This window comes from Astatotilapia calliptera, chromosome 9 (assembly GCF_964374335.1).
Source record: "Astatotilapia calliptera chromosome 9, fAstCal68.1, whole genome shotgun sequence".
NCBI lineage: Eukaryota > Metazoa > Chordata > Actinopteri > Cichliformes > Cichlidae > Astatotilapia > Astatotilapia calliptera.
In genome coordinates this window covers 20,317,104-20,344,003 of record NC_137430.1, presented here as the reverse complement: position 1 = coordinate 20,344,003, position 26,900 = coordinate 20,317,104, and the positions used below count along the sequence as shown (strand labels likewise).

The following is a 26,900-nucleotide window of genomic DNA, read 5'->3' as shown; positions in this document are numbered from 1 at the left end:
CTTGTCAGTAGTGTATGAACAGCCCACAGGAGGAGAGGAATGTAGCTCATACAGTGCTGCTGAAACTCTTCTCCAAAAAAGGCATGGACGCCAAGTGGTCTTTCCTTTGCACTTTTCCTCTGCACCACATGGGGCTCAGCCGTCTAGGTAAACTTTCACACTTGGATGAGCAAAAGTTCTGACTCACTGGCTGGGGCTAGGCTTAAGTAAGCATTTCTTGCAGAAAGGAAAGGGGTATCGTGGGAATGTGCCCTGGCCTGCACATAAGGATAACAGGATTCTTTTTGATGAGATGGTCCTGGCCAGTGAACACAAGCCTTAGTTCTATTTTGGTCAAGTAAGTAAAGATACTTCGCAAATATTGCAGTCAATGACCTACACTTATTTTATCTGCATTTACTGGCTTGAGGACGCTGTTCATGTCAACGAGAAACAATCAGCCTCATTCACAGTCTGCTGGAATTGGTCCATATTAACCAGAGCATGATGGCAAGAACAAGAGACCTACTGAGCTAGAAAGGGAATTCTTATAACCTCATCCAGAGGTCATTTAGATTTTCATGCAAGGATTTCATAGTGAACTTTCAGATATTCTTGCAGAAACTCCTGAAAAGCCAGTCTGTGATGTAAATTTAAATTTAATTAAGGTTTGTGTTGACTTCCTGCATTTCTGAGTATATGGAACATGTTAAGAAACTGAGTATAATGGATTTCTAAAGATTCCTCTTAATGTATGGCTTTGCTCCTCGTGCATAACCAGAACCTTCACGCTGATTTATACTAGCACTTTGTATAGCTGAAACCCTTCATTGTGTTACTTAAAATAACAAGTCCTTCACATACAATTATCTCTCTTTTAAAGGTAATGCTGCTGAAAATATAACTATATAAAAGAAAAGTACAATGGAGAATCATTTGGCTGGCCAAAGCACATTTTTCCTAAGGCAAGTTGGAGAAGCAAGGTTGGTTTAGCAACAAAATATAACAACACTGTTTTAAGGACCCAACCAAGTTTTAACATAGAAGACTACTTTTGGCATGCTTCAAAAATGTGCTGAGACATGCTTGGAGGAAGCTTTGTTTTGAGTGCATGAAGGAAGATTAGCTCCAGAGGCCATACTGGTGCTGGGAAGTGACGAAGCTATGCCAGGTGTTCTTGGCGTTAATCATTGCAAACAGTGCTTATCTTTGTCTACCATGACATTCCTCAGCGTTATTAAGAATTTTCAGATAGAAGATAACGAGGTTGTTGTATTTTCTTGTGTCCTGCAAAGCTAACTCCAACCCTGGAAGAATGTATACTTCAGCTTCTGATGAATGAATATTTCATCACTTGTATCAGTTGCCAAAGTTACCGAAATTATTCAAATTCAGCCATCACAAGAATCTGCAATCAGCCAGCATCCCAGCTGAGATACCGGGCCGCAGCTGGAATGAGAAAGGTGTTGATCTGAATATCAATGCAAACTTGGTTATTTAACTCACCCACATTATTAACAATGCCACACAGCGTTAGTCAGTCTCCTTCAGAAGGCTAGTAAATTTGGTTTAACACATTGAAGGGACAGAGGACTTGAAGAAAAAGCTCAAACCCAATCTTGACTGGACATTTCAAAACCTTTGTTTAAAATGTGAGAGAGTAGGGTATTTCTGAAGCTTTATGACTTGTGTATATTGATACTGATAACTTGGCACTGATAAAAATTAGAAAATGATGACCATATGAATGTGTACAATATAAGAAGAATACATGTACACAAAAATGAATGAACTCTTAAACTGTTAATCCCTGACATTTACATCCCTTCATCTCTAAGTTTTCAGATACACATAAAGCATACTACCCAGCCCACAGCTATTTTGTAAGGCTTTTTCCAGCTTTGGAAGATTTAGAATTTTAATGTGACCACAAAGAGGCTTATGCACAGAAGTTTTACTTTTCATGCATTAAACCTGGAGCTTGCAGACACGAGGACCTGTGTGTAGCCTTGGGATAGGCAAGGCATTAGTAAACCTTTTTGCTTACAGAATTGATGAAACAAGTCTTGTTTTTGTTGTCTACAACTAAAATAAAGAGTTTATTTTTTAGTGACTACCAGAGTCACCATAACTGATAAAACACACTATTTCCATAACACAAGAGCCACGGAGGGCATCCACAGAAACGGCTGTGTTTTCAATTACACATTTCAAACCACAGGCACTTCAGGCGTAGGATGTGGCATGATGTCACCAACAGTGGGCCAGGAAACAATTTTCGTAGTCTCGTCACACATCATTTTGAATCAGGAATAGCTCATTACCTTTCCTTACACAAACAAATAAAAACTAGAAAAAAAGCTAATCTGTCATTTAGGTTTTGTCATGCTGTGACAGTATGGACAGTAATTTTCTCTTCTGCCAAAAAGCTGGTTATACTATAGACTTTCAGTAATGAAAGGAACACATAGTCCAGTTCAACATTATGCACTCGCAGGTTAAGCACTCAATCAATATGCTAATGTATTCTGTGCTGAATTGCTGTATAAGGAATAACAAACACAACTTAGGTCTCAATCACATTAGAGTAGAAATTGAATGTCAGCCTTTGTGCAACCAGGACAAATGTGTAAGTGATTGGGCTGATTTTCAGTTTTTTTTTTAATTTTTTGCTGTTTTAGACTGATTACAACCAGCTGGTTGTCCAGAGGTTGAGCATGCAAAATCCTCAACCTCTGCAAGCTCAGTGCAAGGCAATCTGTCTTGGTCCAACTCGGACTCACTCAATCACTCAATCAGATTGCGGAAGGCCTCCAATTAATCGCCATATGTCAAAATAAAGCTGTTAACAGGACTGTATATGTGTGTTAGACTAATGTCTTACTGTTGCAACGTGTTAGGTTTAGTGTTAAATTAACATGCACAATTCTCAGTCTGACAATTTGTTTGAGACACTCACAGCCAACACAACAATGCAAACATGCCAGGATTACATCCCATCTCCACTTGAGTAGTTGTGCCATTTAACTTCAGTATTTTAATAAGACATACCGTAATGTTAAAATGCAACAGTATAAAATGCTTTTAGTTTAAAAAAATAATTAACATAACACTGCAGTAGATTCCTAAGAAAATACTTGCTTTGATTTCAGATTTTCTCCTACTTTCCTGGATAGTAGTTTTTACAGTGATTGAGTCTTTCTTTTTACCCAAATCTGTAAATATCTGACCTGAGAAGGAGGGGTCGCCAGCAGAACTTCAAACTTTTAAGAGTTAAGAAACATGTGAAAATTAATCTGTAACGTGTTTTCCAGCATTATGGACCACAAGTTCTAAGTACTCTAAATGTTTCAATAAATAATAGTCATCTTGGCGATTTTTTTCAATGAGGAGTGTCGGCCCATCATGCCTCCAGCATCATCAGTGGCAAAGCCAATGAACTGTGCTTGAAATATTTCTTCAGAGATGCCCTCATAGCAAGGTTTTCTAACAGTGCATAAATTCAATTAGTTGTACGTACTGCAGAAAAACCAAAAGATGTGAACATTTAGTTTTCTGGCAACGTAACAGTGACTTCATTACCAATGATGGCTCAGGATTTGATGGGCAAATAATATTTTATGTTCTTCTACACATATATATATCAGCGGTTACACATAGATTTCAGGTTTGCATAGAGGAATAATTTGTAATAAACCAACAACACAGAGTCCCAAGTAATTTCTAACAGAAGAATTCACCCTTATATCATAATTATATTGATTCTCTCCTCTCATTTGTCAGAACTGTCACACAGTTTTCAGAGAGAAAAACGGACATTAAATTTGCTTCTTTTGCTGCACCTGGAAAGGGAATGAAATGATTTGTTTAAGGCAAACAATGAGCGGGTCCCTAAGAGCATGGGTTGGCTTCTTCTCAGCTATGAAATTTATTTTAACAAGAATCAATGATTACTCATATAAACTGAATCACTGCCTCATTAAATAGCACAAACATGGCTTTACTTTTGATTTTTTCTTTTTTAAAATTGGTTTTGTTGTGTATCAATTACTTAAACCAACATTATAATCAACTACAAAAGGCACTTGATGAGCACATCCTTCACCCGGACTAATGACTTATCCTGCAGTTTTATGAAGTACAAATCAAAACTTAATGTACTGTCTCATTGTTCATGTTACACCTTGATCTTTTCAGTTTTGTTTAATTTTGCAGAACAGCAGGAATGCACATGAGCATGTCTCTGACTTTGTAGCATAAATAAATAATAACTAAAAAAGTTTTGTTGTTTTTCTCTCTACTATAAATGCATTAATGACTTTCAGAGGCAAAGTCTGCAAACTGGCCCCAATGTCTAACTTGTTGGCAAGTGAAGGTAAATTTTCCAGCCTCAGTATTTTTGACATTCTGGCCAATATTACTACAATCTAAATGAGTCCTGAAATTTTGACGAATATGCAGGAGTCTGAAAAGTACTGCCTTTTCAGTCTTTTCAGCTGCATCAATATAAGGTTCAGCCAGCATGTCTTTTGTCAAAGATCAACAGCTGCTTGATTCCCAGAAAGCCATTTAAAATGACTTAAAATAATTGATTATTTGTACAATAGGGAGTGTTTCGACATTTTTAAAGTGTCATTGACTTTCAGTTCTCCTTGAGAACTGTGCTTCTTGCAGTTTTCATGTATCTATACATTTACAAGTTAACATAAAATCCCTGGGAAACAGCAGAGAGAAAACAAGGCAATGCAAAAAAGCAGACAACACAACACATATTTGGCATAAAGAAGGCACGAAACCAACCTTGTGGTGACATAGTGACAACGTTCTAAGGCATGATTACAACCTTGGCTTGGCAACAAGGTTTGTTAAGTTTGTTAGACTGGAATTACAGGCAATAGAGAGCGCTATTATACAGTATATAAGGCATGGACAACCTTAGGTGGGGTTTCCTTTTCTTCTCTATAAAATGCTGCCTGTTGACACGTCAATGATGTCTGGGAAAAGGCTGAGAGATGCATTATCCATGGAATAGGGGGACAGAGTACAAGCCATGAGAAATAGCCTTTAACCTAGCCGGCATTTACTATTAAACTTCAGGCATTGCGTCATATTAAATGATACTAGTTCTGATAGGATGCCTGTCAGAGGTTAACAGTGGGCTGGTTATTTTAAACTATGTGTTGCAGCAAACTATTCAAACTTGGATTAGCAAGACCTGCATATTGAATCCAATGCTCCGTCCGAAGTTCACACAGTCATTCAGACATAAGTGAAAGGCTTCTTTCAGACTGCTGGACAGTGGGGGTCTACACAGCCCCAATTTTTGTAACTTTCCAAAACGGACAAACCAAACAGCCATGTCCGTTGTTCACCATGAGTGGCCAGGTGCACACTGGTGAGAAATGGGCAGAGCTGTAAATTCCTCCTCTTCTACTGAACCCTTTTCAGTGCTAAATCACACCGTTTGCATCTTGTGCTACAACCAGTGTTTAACGAACACCTAGGGACTTAGGGTCCTTTCATTGGTGCCTTATTAGCTACCATTTCTACTTTTACTTAAACAGTGGTGACACCTTGTTCTTTCATAGCAGCATGTGATTTGAAGTTGTTCTAATGAAACATATTTATGTCCACCTGGCAAACACACAACTACCAAGGTGTTTCTCTGGAAATGTTGCCTTTCTGCAAAATACTCATCGAGTTGATGCCAAGCAGAACAAATGTTTCTCATGGCCTTTTCTTCCATCTAATGCATGCCTGGAAATGGGTGACTGTGTATTAAACACTTAATTGCCCCCAAATGGAGTTACTTTATACTTTTCTGATGTTCTTCAGATGCTTAAAAGAAAGTCTTGCAATCATCCACTACCATGTACTGAATCTTTAACGTAGAACTACCCAAAACTAAAACAGCTTTGAATTCCCTCCTAGTTCTTTTCATTTAATCACTTTAGTAAGCACCACCTTTATATACAATGTGTAAAATGAAATGTCCAGTGCTCTCATTTTAAATGACTTTATATGTAGAGTTTACAGTTTACGGGTTCAATTTTAATATTAGTCATGGTTTTTGAAAGTTTGCTCTCTGTCACAAATTTAGCCAACATATTGCATCAGTTTAGTGATCGAAGGCTTTCACAATAAAACATTATATCCCTCGTAAAGTTAATGTGGCTACTGTGTGGAAGGCGCTTGGTTAGTCCAGAGCAGATGACAAAACAAGCCTGTAGAGACTGAAAGCAGCTGTTGTGTCCTGATAGTCAAATCTCCCAGCTTTTCAAATGATCCCAGATGCATCATTTGAAAAGAATCAGATTTCCAGATTTAACTAAAACACAAGCCACAACATCTGCTTATGTTGTCTATAGGTTTTACAAGGTGCTCTGTGACTATGGAAGAAGTCATGCTAAACGGGAATAATATGAGGGTAATTTAGAGCAGTTTAACGACAGCTACGTGTTAGCAGAGGGTGGATTTCCCCCTCCCAAAGTCAATAAAAATGTGACACGATTTGCTTCAAGGAGCTTAGCCCTTTACATCAGAATAAAGCCTGTCTCAAGATCTGAGCAGTGTTTGGCTCTGTTCCATAAACCTTAAATTATAACACGTTTACAGGCGTTTCTCTGTATCTCAATCACACAATTGCTTGTTTTCTGTATAATAAATAAATTAATAAATAAAATGATATACTCGGGGATTTCACTAGGATCTAGGTTGAGTCAATAACGATTTGAATGTTTAGTCTTAATGCAGAGTAAGGGGAAACTAGTGAAATCATCAAAGACTCGCCCGCAATTGGTTAGTTATTTCTCGCAGTGAAATTTACAGCCTGACATCTTTATGAAAAGCCAGCGCTGTGTGCAGCCAAACAAATAAAAACAGGATTGTGAGAAACCGCAGACGACTCTTCTGTCAAGCAACATCATGTAATTTTACGTTCCGACATATGTCGCGCTAGACATATTCACTTTCCCACACAGGGAGCCGCAGGCAGGCAACCTGCGTCTCATGTAGACATCATGTAACCGGAAATTACAGCCAGAAAAATAACCTACACAACTTCGTATTTGCACAGTTGGCATGACAACTCAGACGCAGGAAAATACAGCAACATGTAAACGCAGTAAAATGTGATGTAGCCAGTGGCGGTGTCAAAGTAGCCATATTTGCCAGTATCTAAACAAGAAGTGAAAGTTTTTGTTTTGTTTTGTTTTTTTAATCATTTCTTACCTTTAGGAATTGGCACAGGGGCTTGAGGAACATCATTGGACAAGACAGAAGTTGCAAACTTGATCGAGGATGAAATCACTAAAACCATGAGGTATTCCATCTCTGCTATAGTGCGTGCTCCAGGTCAGAGAGCTGGGATATTAACTCCCAGCCCGGCAGCAGTGGTCAAGATCAGCCCAGGAGGCTCGTACTATTGGCTCTCGCGATAATACAATTAATAAGGGAGGATTTAGGAAAAAAAATCAACGAGTAGTGTGATTTCTGGTTGGGAGCCTGTAACTATTCTTTTAGCTCTAGGGAGCTGTCGTATAAGTGCTACAATTCAGGGAAATTAAATAGCAACAGGCGTGGTTCCTTAATTGCAGCTGCAGCTTGAGTTCCCGGTAAAGCCTATGAAGTGAGACGGTGCAGAGGAAAAAGATAACGGTATTCATTCACCCCTGGCACAGGGACGTCCTACGCGAAAAGTGTGAGTAAGCGCAGCTGTATTTGAACCCCGCACCCCGTCGGCTGTTAACTGTCCCCTCCCCCCTGAGCACATGGCATCTGGTTGACCAACACTGCTCCCCTTCTGCAGGGAAGTTGAAACAGTTCATTAGTGTAAAAAAAATATATATATAAAAGTCCGTTTCCAGAAATTACTTTCCTTTATAACTATAATAAAAAATAAGTTTTACTTATTTTATTTATTTATTATTTATTATCTCAACTTCTTGTTTTCTTTCTTACTTTCTTGCATATTTCTCACACATAGACGTTTCAGATGGTCAAAAAACAAAAATAATAATACATTATTAGGATATCATTAGACAAAGAAAACCAGACAAAGCTGTTTGTTTGTTTGTTTGCATCATTATTTCAATATTCAAGGGAAAAAATGCTATACAGACTTATCTGATGCTTATTTTAAATTATTTAACAGTGATTAACCACATTTTTCGGGAGAAAAACACAGAACAATGTCTAAATAACTGACCTCTGTTGAGGTCAGTTATTATGATTCAGTAATAAGAAATAGACTGGCCAAAAACAACATCCACAGGGAGAGTTTCAAAGCCAAAACCACTGTGATTAAAAAGAACACAAAGGCTCATCTCATATTTCCCAAAAGAAAACTCTTGATGATCCCCAAGGCTTTTGAGAAAATATCCCGTGGAGTGAAAAGATAAAAGATTAATTTTTGGGGGGTTTGAGTCCAATTAGATTTGTCATAAAACTAATACCACATTTCATAAAATTAATATGAGAACAATCAGACATGGTGGTAGCAGTGTGGCTGAAGCTGCTTTGCTGCTTGCCATAAGTGATGAAACCAGGAATTCTGCACTCTACCAGAAAAGCAAAATCCTGAAGGAGACTGTTTGGCCATCAGTTTTTTTCCATTAGAGAAATTACAGTATGAGAAAGTTTTTCCTTTTTACTTACTTGAATAGTTAAATAATCCTTATAATTGAGTGTAAATAATTTGGTATTATAGCACAAGCTTGAGTTGAATACATATACGATTAGACATGTAAACTTATACAGTTAGAATGCGCAGCTTATGTGACAGTCCAGCTACGAGTAGGATAAAAGCTCTTCGTCCTTTCTGTCTTGGCAGGCTGCAGGCTCCCTGATGGCAGCACGGACAGCAGCCGGTTGTTGCTGGAATCCCATGCGATCTTCCTGGCTATGGATCATTTCATGTATATGTCCTGTTGGTTGAGTAGACCATCCTCCCAAGGACCAACTGGTCCCATCAAATGCAGATCCTCATCCAGGTGATGATATACAGTAGGGAATCCTGTAACATAATCGAGCCGATCGACATATATGAAGCAGCTATGCAATACTACACATGTTAGAGCTGCTGTATGCCCTCAACAAGAAGAAATGAAGGAGAAAGCAGAAACCAGATGATAAATCTGGCTTTCATTAACTGTCACATTGTATTTGTGTTTCCTTGTGTTTTAGTTGACACTGAAACTAATGCCTTCTGTGATTTGTGTCCCTGGTTCATTATTAAGAGTAACAGACTTGTCCCCCAGCTCAGACCATTTCTTCCTGGTAAACACTTTGCATGGCTGTTGTAATCACTGCCAGAAGATTGTTTTGCTTAATGACATCACCAGAATCGTGGTTTTAAATTTAGAGTGAGAACCTTTATTACTTCTTTCCAGTGAGGCCCTGATAGAACTATAAAATGTAGAGTCATGCCAGAAAGTTGGTATTGGATGTTTGACTTTGATTTCAGCTGTTCTCTTGTTTTTGTTTTTAATTTCTTCTTTTTTGGTAAGTCAGTGTGTAACTGACACTATAGCAAGCACTGGGCAGGCACGCTTGTTGAAATTAGTGTGTCATTAGTGTCATGAGAAAATTACCCCTTTAAATCTTGCTGTCTGTCTTGAATAGAAATACTTTCAACAACAGAGATTCCTCCTATTCGGAAACTCAAACTAACGCAGACCAAGTTATAACAGTAGAACAACCCTTGCTTTTGCACTTTTGCAAAAATTTCAGTCCAATCATTCACAGCCAAAAGAAGGATTAAAGCAATTTGACAGCTCAGCACCAAACATATAACTTATAACAGGGATTTTTGCCCTGTGGGTTTGTGAGGGAACTCTCTGCAGCTGGAAAATAAAAGTGTTTGTGGTGCAAAACCTAATGTTTTATTTTGGAAGCTTGTGACAGGAATATGCTACAACCATTGCTTCAGTTCACTGACTAAATATCCATTAGATATCTGAAAAAGCTAATGTAATGTTCTTTAGATTTGATTACACCCTGACAAAAATGTCCAGAAGTCATACAGGGTATTTCATTTTCTGCCAGAGACAGTAATTGGAAATGTGACATACCATAGAGCTGCAAAAAAAGCAGGAGGCCATCTATAGAGTTTTGTCTGCACTGAAGATTGAAGTAATGACATGTCAAGAGTCCACGGTGGTGGCAGTAGCACTGTTGACAAGTTTAAACATTGGGTATGTGGTGTGGGTGAGAAAATTGCATTTAATTACACAAAAATGGGCAAGTGCAGGGTACAGAAACTGGGAGATGGCTGCGGTGACGGGGGTAATGGCAGAGACGCCATTAGCTCATCGTTGCAACAAGACACACCTGGACCTCATTATCCCCACTCTATCTGCCTGCGTATCAGGGGATACTTGGAGACTTTGGATGGCAACACGGTTAAATACAGCTGTTTATCAACCTTTAAAAGGAATGCCGGCTGTTTGAAAGTTTCCTGCAGCACAGGTGGTGTGTTCTTAAGCCCGCCTTTTAATTTAAGCTCATTTTTGTGGAAAACAAGAACACACAAGCCTCCAGCATTCACTGTCACTTGAAGTGAGTAAAAGGCTAAATAGTGTTGTAGCTCCCTGACGACAGCAGACCATCCTCTATTTTTGGCAGTGTTGTGGAGACAGTGGGTTTAAAAGCGCTGCTTAAATTTAATCAAGCTGCAAGAAGAAACAGATGATTCATTAGGGAGACGGGTCTCAAAGAAGATGCTCAATACTGAACAGAAAACAGCAAAAATGGCTTAAAAAGATGAGAGAAACAGGGACAATTGAAGACAAAACTGCTCATTAACTGGTAACTAACACAAACAATAGTGAGAATAAAATGTAAAGAATAATATATATTACTCATTTAATTCATGTCAGTGCAATAGTTTAGGAAATATATAAACCAGAATATTGACTATCTGTCAGTTGGCCCTGGATTTTGTTCTACTTTGTGCTCTATTTTTAACACAACCCTCTTTTTCTGGTATGGTTTTGCAATTGCACTGGTGAGTCACATATAACAGAAACCCCTAAAGCATTCATGAGAACCCACAACTGCACTGTGATTGTAAAAGAATGGGTTTTATTTTTATCCCAATGCTTTGATCACTTCACAGAAAGTGTAATTACTAGTCCAGATCAATGGAAAGAGTAAAACTCATTTTTCTTACTTCAGCAGGTCATCTTCCCGAGCACCCAGTACGTCACCACGTCATCGCCTGGCTCCTGTGGTCACATTTATGGGATTTTAGGGCTTCCATTGGCCCAGGGTGTGGCTGAGGGATTCCTCGAAGGAAGTGCTAGAAGGTAACACTGCATTTAATCTTAGACCAAAGACCTTTAAATAGCACAGCGTGCACATTTGTTATAGTCACAGAGTCTAGCTGCACAAGGGGAAAGGGTTTAGATATGGATTAATTCCCTCTTTACGTGGATGGCTTTTTATCTACTGAAAACAGGCCACAGCTTACTGTAACCACTTGAGGCAGCAGTTTGTATTTATCAAGTGTATAGTTTCTTGCAATTCTTAAATATATGTGAGTTCTAGTCTTATGAATGTCCATTTCTACTGGACAAGCTGGAGTTTTGAGACACATATAATAAGCTCTTTTTTCCAGACTTTCATTTGAATGTCATCAGTAGGCTGCAAAGTTAGAACCGCAAGGCCTCAAAATGTGTACCAGAAGCGGGTTAAGGAAAAGAAGATTCAACCTTGTAGTAAACCTGCCAATATAGTGCCACCTCATCACTATAAATATGTGTACATACCCTACTAATTTGGTTTTCCAAATGCAGTTTGGAGGACAAGTAATTGTTGCCTTGATTCTGTTCACTGACAGTAGTTGGTTCAGTGCATCTGATATGTGACATCTATATCTCAGTGGTCACAAGGGAAGCTTGGGTGTGTGGTTAAGTTCACAATTTAGAAAGTGTAGAGTAGGATTTTGGTCCTTTTTCCCACAGATTTTAAGATGTCATCAACTACCAAAGGGTTGTGGTTTTGTCATAAATTTTACGAAATATTAAACAGCCCTGTTTTTACTTGGTTTGCTCATTATGTTTATACTGGTTACTATTGTTCCCACTGTGCTCTAGTCTTTAGATTTCCAGCTTCAATAGTAGGTAGAAGCAGTACGGCACCCTGTGGCTGTTTCAGCAAGACAGTGCCTATCCCCACTGTCCCACTTCTGGATCGGGAGTATAATCAGACACTTCCCTAGCTTTAACATTTAGTACTGATATGTCTCCGATTATATATGCCAACTGCAATCAAGCGTTTGCAATAACTGGCACAAGTGTTTAACATCGCAGTGGAGGAATTTTGGCCACCTTATCTTTCCAGAATTGTTTTAATTTAGTCCCACTAGAGGATTTTTAGCATGAATAGCTTTTTTTAATGTTATGCCAAAGCATCCTAATCAGATTTAAGTTTGAACTTTGACTAGGCCATTCCAAAACCTTAATTTTGTTTTCTTTTTTTAGCCATTTAATGGTGGACTTGCTTATGTTTTTTTTTTTATCATTATTCTGTTGCATAATCCAAGTGTACTTGAGCTTGAAGATTTGAAACGATAACTGGACTTTAGGATTTTCTGGTACAGAGAAGAATTCATGGTTCCAGTTACAGCAGAAGCAGGAGACCATCACACTACCACCACCGTGTTTCACTGCTGGTTTGATATTCTTTTAATGAAATGCTGTGTTAGTTCTACACCCTAACCCTTTTCGTAATCCATGGATGACATTTTTGCCCAGTCTCTTTCTTATTGTTAAATCATGAAAACTTTGACTGATTTTAACTAAAACAAATGAGGCATGCACTTCTTTACAGTATGTTCTGGGTTCTTTTGTGACCTCTTGGATGAGCTGTTGAGGTGATCTTGGAGTAATTTTGGTAGGCTAGCCACTCCTGGGAACCTTCCTCAGTGTTTTCTATTTGTGGATAATGGTTTTCTGACATCTCAAAGCTTTAGAAACATCTTTGTAACCCTTTACAAGCGGATAGATTTCAGTTACTTTGTTTCCCATTTGTTCTTTATTTATTTAGATCAGGGGTGGGGAACTCCAGGCCTCGAGGGCCGGTGTCCTGCAGGTTTTAAATGTGTCCTTGATCCAACACAGCTGATTCAAATGGCTAAATTACCTCCTTGGCATGTCTTGAAGTTCTCCAGAGGCCTGGTAACAAACTAATCATTTGTTCAGGTGTGTTGACCCAGAGTGATATCTGAAACCTGCAGGACACCAGCCCTTGAGGCCTGAAGTTGCCCCACCCCTGATTTAGATCATGGTATGATCTGTTGCTTTTGAGATCTTTCAGCCTACTTCAGTTTCTCAGACAGTTTCTACTCAAGTGATTGAGATTTGACTTTCTCGTGTGACTTTCCACACTTAATTCAGGATTTAACAATGGGGCAATTACTTTTCCACACAGAGTGAGGTAGGTTTGGATAAGAACTGACACTAACATTCAATCATCTTTGTCTGATATTACAATATGTGTGATGATCTGAAACATTAAGTGTGACAGATCTGCAAAGAAATAAGAAATCAAGAAGCAGGCAAATACTTTTTCCACAGCTCTGTATATACATGTATTATAGTGTTGGTCTTAAAAAAATCTCTCTCAATTCTGATGGCAAAAGAGCCAAACGGGACAGGCGGCAAAAAAAAAAAAAAAAAATCTCTCTAAAACACAAATGTCTGTTTCATTTTTTGACTAGTTTGTCAAAAATCTTTCTTTCTTTTTTTATTTACAAATTAAAACAGCTTCTAAATCTTTTTTGTAAACAAGCTGTTTCTGATACACTTACCTTCATAGGCACGGGCAGTCTAAACTGACTCCAGTCCAGTCTAAACTGACTCCAGTCCAGTCTTTTTTATTTCAGTGTAAAAGCAAACAACCATCCCCCATTTTATACTTTACATCTGTTTTCTTCTACCCTTGTGGGTATATAGTGTTTTCTTAGGCTCCATTTGCACAGATGTTGCTTCAGCCATTTGTTTATCACCCTGGGTTTAAAATACAGATACCAGAAATTCCACTCTCTGTATACTGTTGGGAGACAATTGTAGTCACTGCAACACAGAGCAATCTGCGTTCCATTTTATTCTCAGAGCAGAACAGCAAATGTAATGAGAAAACGTGTTTTCTATTCCAGCTTGGGTTTCGCCGATTTATCACAATACTAATAGGATATGCTTATTGCATGCATGACAAATGCTAATAGATGTTAAAATGAATTTTAACATCTTTCAACATCATTAAAAATATGCAGAGTGATTACACCAAGCAGTTCAGTTAATATAAAATAATCAGCCAAACTTGTGAATCGATTACTACTATAATGCTGGCTTGTTGCTAGAGCTGAAGAATAAATTTGTTTCATATCACAGTTATGATTTCTAACAAAGGAAATCACAATCTGCAAATACAGTTTTAAAAGTATAGATTGTTAATACTTCATTCGAATTAATACGGTTATATTTTTGTAATGTTTGACAAATGTTTTTTGATCTGAGTTTGTATTTTTTCATTGCAACGTCAATATTGAACTACAGCTTGACTTCAAAAACCTTTTAATGTTGTAAATCACAAGTCAGGAATACAAATAATTCAGCCCATCTAGTTTCCCGAACCGACACGTCTGCTTAACCCACCACTGTTGTAGTATATTAAATATGTTTGACTCACAGATGTTTATTTTTTGTGTAACCAATTGTGTCATTTTTAAGTATATGTATTGCAAAATATTACACAGTTATCGAAAGCAAATGTGTTTAATTATAATGAAGTTTCAGATGTTTTGCACAACACATTGTTGTTTTTCCAGAATGTTTTTCACAGTCTGGAACATGTCAGGCATCAAAATTGCCGCACCGACATCAGTGAGGTCATTCTGTGTGGTCTGAATATGTAATTCCTAACAAATGTGGAATGTTCCTTGGAAACATGATAGCTTATAGCAGTAACAGCAGTAACAACTCCAGTAAATTCTGAAATGTGTGCTCTTTTACAGTACATGTCAAAGGAGAGTGATTTTTTTCTAAGGAAGTCTTCTAAATCCTTGTTAAATTGAATTTGCAACAATAAAGGGATTGCTCCTCACAACAGATAGTAAAGTTCCCAGTGGTGTTGATTGAAATGTGGGGTCACAAAGAGTTCAAAGGTGACAGTTTTACACCTGGTGGTAATATTTGTAACAAGCTGTGGTGAAATGTTAGCTGTGTGTGTTACCATTTTTGCAGGCATCTACATAGCGCTACATTGTTAATCTCAAAAAACTGTTCCTCATTTTTCATGGTTGAAAACCAGGGTAAGTTTAAGTACAGAATTACAGTTGTCAGAAAAATAGATTATATTTAGTTATGTTAGTGAGGTTATGTACTTAAAAAGTTAGGTACACACTCTCTGTTTCCATAGGAATTAACAGGGTAATTAGCAGCCGTGTGCTGCTAATCAAATATACCTCATTAATTTGATGATGACCAAGTATGAGGACATCTATAAAAGCAGATGTTTTGTCAGTTTGCTGGTCTGGAGCATTCAGGTGTGTGCCACAATCTTCCAAAGACTAGACATCCCAGTAAATCCACGTCAAGTTCAGACTGTACAATACTCCGAAAAACTGCAGAGCTACACGTTGGACTCTACAGGCCTCAGTTAGCATATTAAATGTAAAAGTTCATTAAGCACAATTGGAGAAAGACTAAACAAATATGGTTTATCTGGAAGGGTTGCCAGAAGAAAGCCTCCACTCTCTAAAAATTACATGTCTTTGGAAAGTTGCTTTTGAACAAAGCTAAACACTGGAACAATTTGGAGATGTTTGATGCACACTGCCACATTTGGTGAAAACCAAACACAGCTCATACCAACTGTCACCTTAAAGTCACTAAAGTGACCATGAACTCCTCTGTATACCAAAGTATTCTAGAATAAAATGTGAGGTCATCTGTTTAACACCTAAAGCTTGGCCAAAACTGAGTTATGCAACATGACAATGATAGCCAAGAAAGCAACAAATCTACAGAATTACTAAAAAAGAAAAGAATCAAGGTGTTGCCCAGTAAATAGCCCAGTAAAGGTCCAGACCTTAACCTAATTAACATGCCAGTACCATAAGAGCTGTACATAAACAAATGTCTGTAAAGTTCAATGAACTGAAGCAACACTGTAAAGAAGAGTGGGTCAAAATTTCTCCACAACAATGTGAGAGACTAATGCAGTCAAATAATCGTGCAGTCACAGTGTCTCTGTAGTGTATTGGTTTATACATCTGCCAAACCAATGAAGGATTCCTGATCCCTGATTCTTGTAGCAATCCCTTATGAACAGGAGACCAGCTAATAGTAGCTATACTGTATATGTATTTGTGTTAGAATGCTAAAGTTAGCATTCTAATATACAAAGACTGACTTGGCTTGTTTACACTGGCTTATACTGAGCTGCCATAGTGATGCCCCTGTAATATGGTGGACTAGTATTGCCTATATTTACTCATCTCCATCTTTGCTGTGGGTATTGGGCACTAGTTTGGGAGGTTTTTGTGTGTCACAATTGCTGTGAACAAGTGGTTGTTATGGGGTTGGATTCATTGAAGGCAGTTTATTTGATTGTACTGATACTCTGGTCTATTTATACCCGATACAATGCTGTGATATTTTGTTTCTCTGTGCCTACTATGTGACACAGCCTAAAGGCAGAGTTGGTTTACTGAGGCTAGAGTGATTATCAGCCCTTTACTTACAGGGCGTTGGGTCTTGGAGGACAACTGTTGTTTCCTGTTAAAGTTGTCACCATAGTGAAGTGTGGCATAGCTTGAACTGTGTGTTGTATCCCTTTTGCAAGTGGGACACTGGACTATTTTGTCCCTTCACTTTTATGATCAGTGTACTAATAAATTATCTTTTAGAATTTTATTGGTTGTCATCTTTTGCCCACGGCTGAGAAGGTTGGTCAGATCTAGAATCTGTGTGTGTGTTACAGCCCTTTCATAAACCCTTTAATAAAAGAATGGATGTCACTTGAAGCCTAGAAGAGCTAGGCTTACTTGCACATACAGAAAATGTGACTTGCTCTATCATAGACATCGCCCGTCCACAACAATCTGACCATCTATCCACCTCAGTACTACTGCAAATATAACCACTGCCATACCTATGTCATGAGAAGAATTTTATTTGATGATCAGAAAAAAAGGAAAAAATGGCATGAAGTGTTATTTTTAATCACATCCTCCCTCCTCCACGTGCACTCCTCCACACTATTTTCCAACCACAGCTTAATTATCTGTACCACTCAGAGAAGTAGGACATCATGTATTCCAGAAAATATTGCCATATAACATGAAAACCATCTGCACCACAAAAATAGCTGAAACTTGATATTTGCCATGATTCACACATATTCTTAAGTATAATACAAACCCTATATATAAGAGAAATTTGCCCTTAAATAGTTACCTTATAAGGAAGCTCTTAATATAACTTAGTAATGATAATTTTCATAAACACCAGGCTCATCAAAAGATACGAGTATTTTCACAGCAGATAATTTTTCCATTGAATAAATGTCATAACAAAAGGTGCTGTTGTTGAAAAGGCTGTTGTAAATGAGAATTACTTGGACTTATCCAATGAAGGTTTGCAGCTTATTTCAGAAGGGAGAAAATGAATAGTTTTCGTTTCCCTCTTCATTCTGCACCTCAGATCAGGTTTTTCCATTAAAAATTCAACATTCAGAAACATTAACAAAGATGTTTTAAGGAAACCGATGAAAGACCAGATGAAGGTGGTTACCAAGCACAGTGCCTTTACATAACCGTTTACAAGGTCTGAGCATTGTTATTAAACATATTGAAATGACTACAACAAAGAAGTTCATTCATAGTACTAAAGTTGAACTTTTTCACTATCAGTGGTTGTTAATGGTCAGTTTCTACTCATTTTAGTATTGAAATCAAAAGAACATCACACATCACGGTTCTTTTTATTTTTTATTGATGTTTTTCCATGGACTATTTGCACAATCTAAGCGTAGCTCATTTCCATTCATTGCGTGACTAAACAGTTTATCAGTTTACAGTAATAGTGCAAAAGTAGAAGAATAAGGACTCTAACTGTTTTTGTTATATAACTGACTGAAAATAGCAAAGTTCCCTTTTTTAAGATCACATTCTGGCTGAATTTTTTGGCGTTTAAACACAATCAAAGAGCCTTCAGAGGATCTAGCACCAGCATCTTATACTACTACTGTATTATAAGAAAAGGAAAGGCCCATGCTAGTGGCGAGAATGGGATTGGATTTTATTTCAACTGAGTATTATCTTAACCAACTGTATGCAAAGAAAAAAAAACAGACTTCATAAAAGACATCTATTAAGTTTTTATTTAGGTTTCGCATAATTAAGGGGTTTAAAAAATTATGTTTATAAAGAGAGAAATATATCCACTTATGGCTATTCTAAAAACAAGTGTCAATACATTAAAGGCAGAATAAAACACTCTGGACACCAAAAAAAAATGTAAGTTTACACCAGTAATATTATCTCTTCCAACTGGCAGTATATAGTACTTTTACAAAAATAAAAGCTTAAGTATTAATATGTAAAAATGGCTTATGATGGAGGCTAATTTTTCAGGTTTGTAAAGTCACAGATTACACAGTCATGGTGAAAAAAATATTTCACAAAGAATGTTTGACACATAACGCCTTTGCTACAATACTTTATACCACCCCTAATCACACCGATTGCCACAATTAATATGTATTATAATTTTAAATTGAAGTATGGTGAAAGAGTACCAATGTTCATTTTCTGCAAAATATTACTCTATTGTACTGGAAACTACAATATTGTGATACATGTAAAACTGTCATATAGGATATTAATGTAAAAGGTAAACATAATCAAAATTAAATGTAATATAAAAGAAAATGGAAGCAATATATGGATATTAAAATCATATAATGTACAAAATGATTTAAGAAAACAAACCAGTGAACGCTTTATGTTCATAGTATCAGGTGCAGGTGTGTAACGTCCAGAGCCAGTAGTGACCAACACTGTAATACAGTAGTAGCATGCATTTCAACCTGAGTTTATCAAAAAAATATACAATGTCATCAGATACTAATAACATTAGCAAGTATTTATATCGTTCATCTGGGCTGCTTATTCTTAAATGAATATCTAGCTCCCTCTAGTGGGGAAGACAAGAACAGTATGTCAAGCTTATAGCACATCCTTTCTACTTCCCACCCACCCTTTCCTTTAAAAAAAAAAAACTGTGGAAAAAAATATTTTATGGTATTATAACTTCTGTTCACAGACAAGTACAGTCATAGCTCACAGACACACAAACACTTGTTCAAAGCAGTGCGCACAGACATCGCTATGTGTGGCAAATGACCAAAACATAAAGCAATAAAAAACAGGGCACTGGATATCAGAACTACAGATAACTGAATTAAACGAGTTCCTTAGTTCTCACACAGTAGATACAAGCAGAGTAGATTAAGTAAATTAGTATCTTTACTTGTAATGTGACCAAATTGCATATGAGGGTTTCATACTAATCATATTAACACCAAACCATTTTTTCCTACACCACTGTGCTCCGTTTTTGTTTCCTTGTATATAAATGTATCTTTACCCTAAACGTTATTTTGCAGTAATAGCAAAGTTTTTTCGGGGTTCCAGATTGACTTAATGGTCACAATGTAAAACACACAGCAAAAAATATATTAAAAAAAACATTTCCTTTAAATAATTACAAGATAATAATTATAATAATGAAATCTTCATGAACACTGGCTAAACTAAAACTGCATTTTGCACTTTCAGCCCAATGACATGATTTTGCAACAAACCTGAGCAGCTAAGACTAAAACAAACCTTCTATTTCTTTGTTCATGCAAAGTGTTGACGTTGAGGTACCATTTGGTACTTTCTTTAAACTATTCCTTTGAAGGCTGTTCGATGTTAGGGCATTTGGGACTAATCATCATGGCTTTGAGGCCTCGTTCTTCTTGCAGAGGTACAAGGAAATGCGGTTTGGCTCCTAGTTAGTTGACTCAAAGAACATGAAATCCTGTATGCAAAATAAGGAAAAAGAAAGCGTTCATAAAAATGTTTAAAAATGTAACGATGTAATGCTTAATCGTCTGTTAAAATGCATCAGCCAAAGCATATATAAAATTTGTACTGCCAATTTTCTAGAAAAGTAAAAACATATTGAAAGAATTTAGCAAACTCTGTTTTCTATTAGTTGAAATTCAGGTGATTCTAAACCACATTTCCCACTAAATGAGGGCAAAGTTACACATTAAGTCAGTCGGTCAGCTGCTGGTTGACTGTGTTGAAAATTACACCTAATCTGCAGCTCAAGAACTCTAAAATTATATCCTTTACAAAGCCTTAACATGACAGGTTAATACATCATATAATCATTTTGATTAAAAGGTAAGTGAAGGTTGAACTTACAATGAGAAAACATGCGCCGATCATCACAGCCTTGATTTTCACATCCAGATCCATGGGAAACTGGATACCAAAGTTGTCTGAATCTGTGAATGCCTCCCTAAGAAGCCCTGTCCACTGCTTACTGATTTTCCCAATCTTGCTGACTTCATCGATTGTTAAAATCTGTGGAAAGAGTTGCATAAGAAAACAGATTGTGCACATGTGTTGCATTAGCGTAAAGGTCATTCCCTGGACTTGTTTGGTTTTACTGGAACAGGATCATCGAACAGCTCATAATTCGATTTTGTTTTTTGCCCGCTGCCACTGAAATCTGAGATTTGTACGCTCCATAATGAGTTCAAAGCAGCTAGGGGATGGTAATATCATGCTTCAGTTACCCTTTCTTTGGATCTGGCAAAAGGCCTGTATCACTGACCCAAATCCCCTTCACAGCTCAATCTAATAAAACTAGCTGAGCCATGGAACAAAGCCTACACTATGCCACACAAGAGCATGCCCTGTGCAGTGGCTTCATTCAAGCCATGGGCTTGTGTTACTGGAAACACATTTCTCGCTTCAGAGCACGAGGAGGCTTCCTTTAAAAAAATAATGTCCAGTGGGTGTGAATGTAACCATGTCATGTTGTGTTTTCACAAATTTCACAGATTTCTCTGTGTTTGGGTAAACCCACCTCAAAGTCAACATCTGGAAGGCAGCTCCATCCGCAGAAAGGCCCATGAATTTTCAGTACAGGTTCGTTGTGTTCGTTAGCAACAATAAATTTAGGGGAGAAGGGATGCCACTGTTGTATCACATAGCCCACTGTGTTGCCGGGGGGAGCCTGCACCTCCAGCTGAATGAAGCGTTATTAAAGAACAGTTTCATTTCTAGTCAGCTTTTAAAAAATACATGTAAAAATCACAGATGTGGTGCAAGGTGTAAACAATGAGTGATTTGGTGATCAAAGGGAAATACTGTAATTTAACATATACAAAGAGGATGTCTCTAAACGTAGTTACTCTCACCTCTTGTAGACAACAAGGGAAGAAGCATGACATGCACTTAAGTGGTCTGGTGACAGTGATGATTTCTTGTCCAAAATTGTCAAGGATGTGGATGGTGAAGGAGCGCAGGGGACCGCAACACTGTCGACTCAGACAGTCGTTCTCCTCGACAGCGTAGAAGACGTTCTGGCCCATGACATTACGAACTTCATACTTATTATTGCTTTCAAAACCAATAAGAGCTGCATGGATTTAAAAAAAAAAAAAAAAACACTGAACAACTGTCGCTAAAGACATCCTTAAAATATGCATGTAGTAAACTATTTACGTACTATACCTTCAATCAACTCAACTTTCTGTTTGATGAGCAGCTGATCTACCTAGAAAACCACATAAGCAATGTTATTTTTTTATGTAACACTTGAGAGGAGCAGCTGTTGGTGGCGTAGTGTTATATATGCTGGCATAAACATAAATAACAGGTGCTGTATTATTTCTCCCTCTCCTCACTGCCACCCAGTCACAGGAAACAGCCCCCCCTCCCTGAGCCTGGTTCCAGGGGCGGATCTACTGTGGTGGCCTGGGGTGGCATGTGCCACCCTAAAATAATCTTTTCCCACCTCTAGTACCACCCAAGATTTGCATATGACAGTTGTTTATTAAAATAATCTATCATTAACACTTTGAGCCTAGCTTCAATTAGCATTGAATATCAATTCTAAAATGAAATATACTGTATAATCCCCCCCCCCCCCCCCCCCTCATTAAAAATGGTTCAGCCCCTAAACCAAAATGGCTTTGTTTCTTGTTGTCAGAAGCAACCCACGGCACATTTTTGACGTTTTGTGTAAATTTAGGCGTGTAACAATTTGATTATTTGCTTAGGGTGCTGCCCCCGCGACCTGGCCCCGGACAAAGCGGATGAAGATGGATGGATGGATGGACAATTTGATTATTTCTAATAAGAAGAGTGAAGAAATTTCTAACTGATCCATGTCATGTTGTGTACTTTTCTGGATTGTATACTTATTGGTCTAAGAAAGATACAGATTATGTTTATATGAAACATGTGTATACTTACTGCATTTAATGTATTTATCCATATATAGTACATATTATAGAAGGTAACACCTGCATATGTGTAAAGAAATGGCTTTGATTTTGCCACCTAATCTGATTTCCATGCCACCCTCATGCAACTCTAAGAAAACGTTTCTACATCTGACCCTGCCTGGTTCTGCCAGAGGTTTCTTCCTATTAAAAGGAGTTTTTCTTCCTGCTGTTGCCAGGTGATTGTTTATAGGGGGTTGTGTTATTTTGGGGGAGTTCTCTTCACTATTTTAGGGTTTTTACTTTACTATTAAATTGCCTTGACTCAACTGTTGATGTGATTTGGCACTATAAAAATAACAGTGAAACAGTTCGTTTCACTGTTATTTTTATAGTTCATTGTTTTAATGAGTAGCCCTGGATCTCAGATAGAAATAATCAATAGAATAGAAGAATTATAGCCCTGGATCAATACATTCCCCCCGAATTATGATAACTCTTATCAAAAATGGTAGTAGGGTATTTTTCTCCCCTCTTTGGGTCCTTCAAGCAGCAGATAAACTTCAAATCACTTGGCACACACTCATTTTATGAGAGCGAGGCCAGAAGAGACAGAGGGAGCGTTCCCATTACTGTGTTTGTCACTTTTGGCCTCTGGTGGTAACTAAGCTGGAACGTAAGAAGCTTTTTCTAAAACAAAAAAAGGATGAAGGCAATGAGGCGCAGGCGAGGCCAGAGGGATCAGAGAAAAGAGTTGTTGCTATGGCAGCAGAGTAAGGATGTGAGAGCCACTGCCTCATCTACAAACTTTTGCTAGCCAGTTAATCTAGACAAGTTTTGTCACTGTTCAAATTTGTCAAACTTTAAATGGAGCTCTAGAAGCTGAGCAAAGCAGTGGGAACAAACAGTCTAGCATATGAGTACCAATCTATCTCTGATGACTTGATTTTTTTTTGTTCTGAAAGACAGCCTTTGATTGGATCAGAACAGCCTGGTCTCACATCTTTTACTAATTATAACAACTTACCCTCTGGAATAAACACATGCAGAGCATCTCACTTTATTTTAAGTGGATCAATATACTTTTACCATGGACTTCATTATGTTCTTCTCAACTTTAATGAATGGACCTAAAGCTGCAAGGAATGAAGAAAAAGACTGGTGGCTTCAACTAACTAGCAACTCTTTCCAACAGAGCTTATTCACAGGGCAGATGTTGACTTATCACAGCAAGCAAAAGTGTCACTATTAACAACAAGTGTAACAAGTGTAGCTTGCACAGAATTCAGTCACTTTTTCTTTAATTTTTCACACTCTCCTACTGTGACATGTCTGAATGCCTGTGTGAACATCAGTGGTGATCATTATATGTAGGGTTGTTAGTTACGTCAGTTTGGTTAAGCATTCAATTTAAGCTATTTAATTTAGAGGAAATATTGTCAATGCTACACAGCATTTTAATCTATGTAGTCACAAAGGATGAGTAAGTCAGGGTATGTTTCCATAGTTTTCACTGCTATGTGATTTTCTGCTGTGTCAGGTGGCTATTTAATATTAGGAACCAGAAGGAAGGTAATATTGCTCATTATGTCTGGCCTTGAGCATCAATTTAGACTTTTGGCTATGCAGATTGCTCCATTTAGAGTCACTTGTACTTTACCAACCTGCGTCAGGTACTCTAATCCTGGGGGACAGCCTGGTATTCCCGGGCTGGGCACAGCATACATGTTCATACCGTCCAGAGGGAGTTGATGAGACCTGTTGATGAAAAGTGTTTAAAACTGAGAAATGGCGCCATCTTCTGCTTATGTATAATCACAGTCGTGAACAAATGCTGCTAAACCGAAGCAAATGGACAACGATCCGTATATTTTCGACATCTATCTAGTATTTTGAGGTCGATAGAAGAGCCTGGGGGCATCGTTGTGCTCTCTAAGGTCCAGTATATGCTTTTTGTTAACCAACAGCGATGTAGTTATAGTCCAGAGCGTGGGGGAGCGGCTGCAGACCTACATGGTGGGCGACACAGACATTCTTGGTTGGTTCTGGAAGTGACGAGCTTCTGACGGGGAGACACCAGCTGGAGAAATCCTCTTAGTCCGTTTGTTTACACATAAGACTGCGGGCCTAAAGCCCGTGTGAGCCACACTAACCGTATTCAAGCAAGCAGATCGAGTCAGCGCAGATTTATGTGACCGATCGCGTTAAATATGTTTACTACCCGTGAATGTTTCGTCAGCTGGTGCAGAGAGCGCACCCCGATCTGCCTACTTTGGGATTCAGACAGAGCCAGTCGTTCAAAGCGACGCGCTACAATCAACACGAAAGTGTCTCTACACGCCCTCCGCAGTGCTAACTAGACGCGAGACACCCAGATGTTACAAGAGGGACAAAAAATACTCACCGATTTTAACCTGCTACTTAAAATAATAACGGGCCACTCCGGAACCAAACCAATGGAATAAAACTCGAATCTCATTGGTCGACGTGGTTGTACTTCCCATCTTCATGCACCAATGGCGATATGAGAGTATAGAAATGAACTCAGCAGAAGCAAATAGATTTGAGTAGAACTGAACAAAATAGAGCAAAATAAAAAAAGGAATAACTTGCACGATTAGAGCGTTTGCATTACACAAAAGCAAAAGCAAACCAAAAATAGATAAGTATAATTGAAAAAGCAAACATTAATAATTAATGCTATTTAATTTATTCATTCATTATGCACACGTTAGCAGCATATCGGTTTTCCTGGTATTTTCTTTTTCCATCCTCTTGATGTCACCATAAATACGAGGAAACGCAACTCTGTGAAACGGTTTCAAGTATATCCTGTTACCTGTGCATCTTGTTGTGGATTTTACAAAGCAGTCTACAATAAATTCGAGCAGTTAGGTTATTTACACCAATATTAATGGTGCCTTCATAGAAAGCAACCCTTGCCATGTATGGTAATCACATCGCATATGTGTGCTTTTGAACTGCCTGCTGATAACAAGCCGATAGTTTCTTCCGTCTTTAGCAAAACGCAAAAAGCAATCCCCCCCCCCCCCCCATGTAAATATTTGATTTGTAAGAGTAACATGACAGTTTTCTACTTTGCCTCAATCCATATTATATTTAAAAAAAAAATACAACAGCCTTTCCGGATCTTGGTCATATATGTTAATTTCTTTGCATCGTAAAGGTCAAACTTTTTTTGAATGCAGACAAAATATAATCAGTCACAACAGTTTATCAGACCTGATCTCACACAGTGATTTCTACTACAGAACGTTTTTTTTTTTTTTACAATCCCTTGTTTATGTGCTTTGATTAAGCTCTCAGATGTTATTTTTGTGTCTTCCTGTGTTTTAGTGCTATGATGCAATTGTTGTTTGATAATAAAGTTAATAGTGCAATGTCCAGAGGACTTTCAGATGTTAAGACCATATGCTGCCTCCTAAGCATGGATGGCATTTATTAAGATTGTTTCCTTAAGGGTAAGTACCCTGCAGTATATCTGGCTTTAAACTCACTCATTTGGCATTAATACCCTGATTATCTGTCTTTGGCTTAACTCCTTCTATTTTGAAAAACATTTTTTTATACTGAAAATCACTATACAGAAATAATTTTATATTATATATTCTTATTGTTATATTCTACTGAAACTGAGAAATTGAGATGTTTTTGTTTTGGTCATGTGGTTGAAAGACATATGCTGAACATCACATTACATCACATCAATTCAATTTAAGTTGAAATTGATAATAATTTTTCCATTTGTGTTGTGTGGATTATTGGTAAGATTTCCTTTTTTTTTCATGACTACTAAAACAGTTAGTTGAAGGAAACGCACATGAACTCTAAAACATAAATTTAACATTTAAATTTATTTATTTTAAATAAACTAAATTAATTAAACTTAATTAAACTCTAATCTGCACACAAAATAGTAATAATGCATTACTGCACTGTACTGGATCACATTACATTTTTCAGTAATGTAACTCAATATTATGTCATTACTTGTGTTACAATGTTTCTTGTTATCTACATGCTGGGTGGATATAAAGAAAAGAAAAAAAAATATTTCATTTTATTTTTCGCACACTTGCGCTGGAATCAGCTGATTTCATTTCCTGTTCCGGAGCAGGAAAATGGTGGAGCGGTTTACCACAGATAATTTAACATTAGTTTTAGTTTTGAATGATGGCAAAGTGTAAATCGTCCAGAACAGAAACAACTGCTTTATAGTCCTAACACAGCTTCTGCTCTTTGGAAGCACCTGCACAGACGGCATGCTAACACAAAGCTAGCCAAGAACCCAGAGTGATTTGAAAGGTGAGTGCATGCCCAGCCCAGGAGCCAGAGACTGATCTTTATCAGGTAACAAAGACAGTGATGAGCAGTCAGGCTTG

The 26,900-nt window shown here is 37.7% G+C and overlaps 2 protein-coding genes and 1 long non-coding RNA gene across 6 annotated transcripts in view; 1 reads left to right on the top strand and 2 right to left on the bottom strand.

Moving 5' to 3' along the window:
• Positions 1–7,671, bottom strand: part of plod2 (procollagen-lysine, 2-oxoglutarate 5-dioxygenase 2) — a 35,879-nt gene extending 28,208 nt beyond the window's left edge. For both annotated transcript variants that reach the window (XM_026179687.2, XM_026179688.2), the window contains exon 1: positions 7,210–7,671. In XM_026179687.2, the coding sequence (XP_026035472.1) occupies positions 7,210–7,309 (100 nt within the window). In that variant the 5' untranslated portion in view covers positions 7,310–7,671. The remainder of the gene's footprint in view (positions 1–7,209) is intronic.
• On the top strand, positions 204–22,724 carry LOC113029079 (uncharacterized). 2 transcript variants are annotated; one of them, XR_013911299.1, is made up of 4 exons: positions 204–337; positions 8,810–8,969; positions 11,158–11,285; positions 22,333–22,724. It is a non-coding gene; the product is annotated as an uncharacterized LOC113029079 (long non-coding RNA). The 2 variants fall into 2 exon arrangements; XR_003273338.2 differs by lacking the exon at positions 204–337 and adding an exon at positions 7,543–7,678.
• On the bottom strand, positions 19,906–25,006 carry LOC113029077 (phospholipid scramblase 1). Of its 2 annotated transcripts, none has more exons than XM_026179690.2 (7): positions 24,902–25,006; positions 24,162–24,255; positions 21,785–21,827; positions 21,469–21,689; positions 21,135–21,296; positions 20,465–20,626; positions 19,906–20,072 (listed from the first exon to the last, which is right to left on the bottom strand). In XM_026179690.2, exons 2-7 carry the CDS (start codon positions 24,228–24,230, stop codon positions 20,043–20,045), a joined length of 687 nt encoding a protein of 228 aa, XP_026035475.1. In that variant the 5' UTR covers positions 24,231–24,255; positions 24,902–25,006; the 3' UTR covers positions 19,906–20,042. The 2 variants fall into 2 exon arrangements, with proteins under 2 accessions (XP_026035475.1, XP_026035474.1); XM_026179689.2 differs by lacking the exon at positions 24,902–25,006 and adding an exon at positions 24,511–24,690.
• Between the last annotated feature and the right edge of the window lie 1,894 nt (positions 25,007–26,900).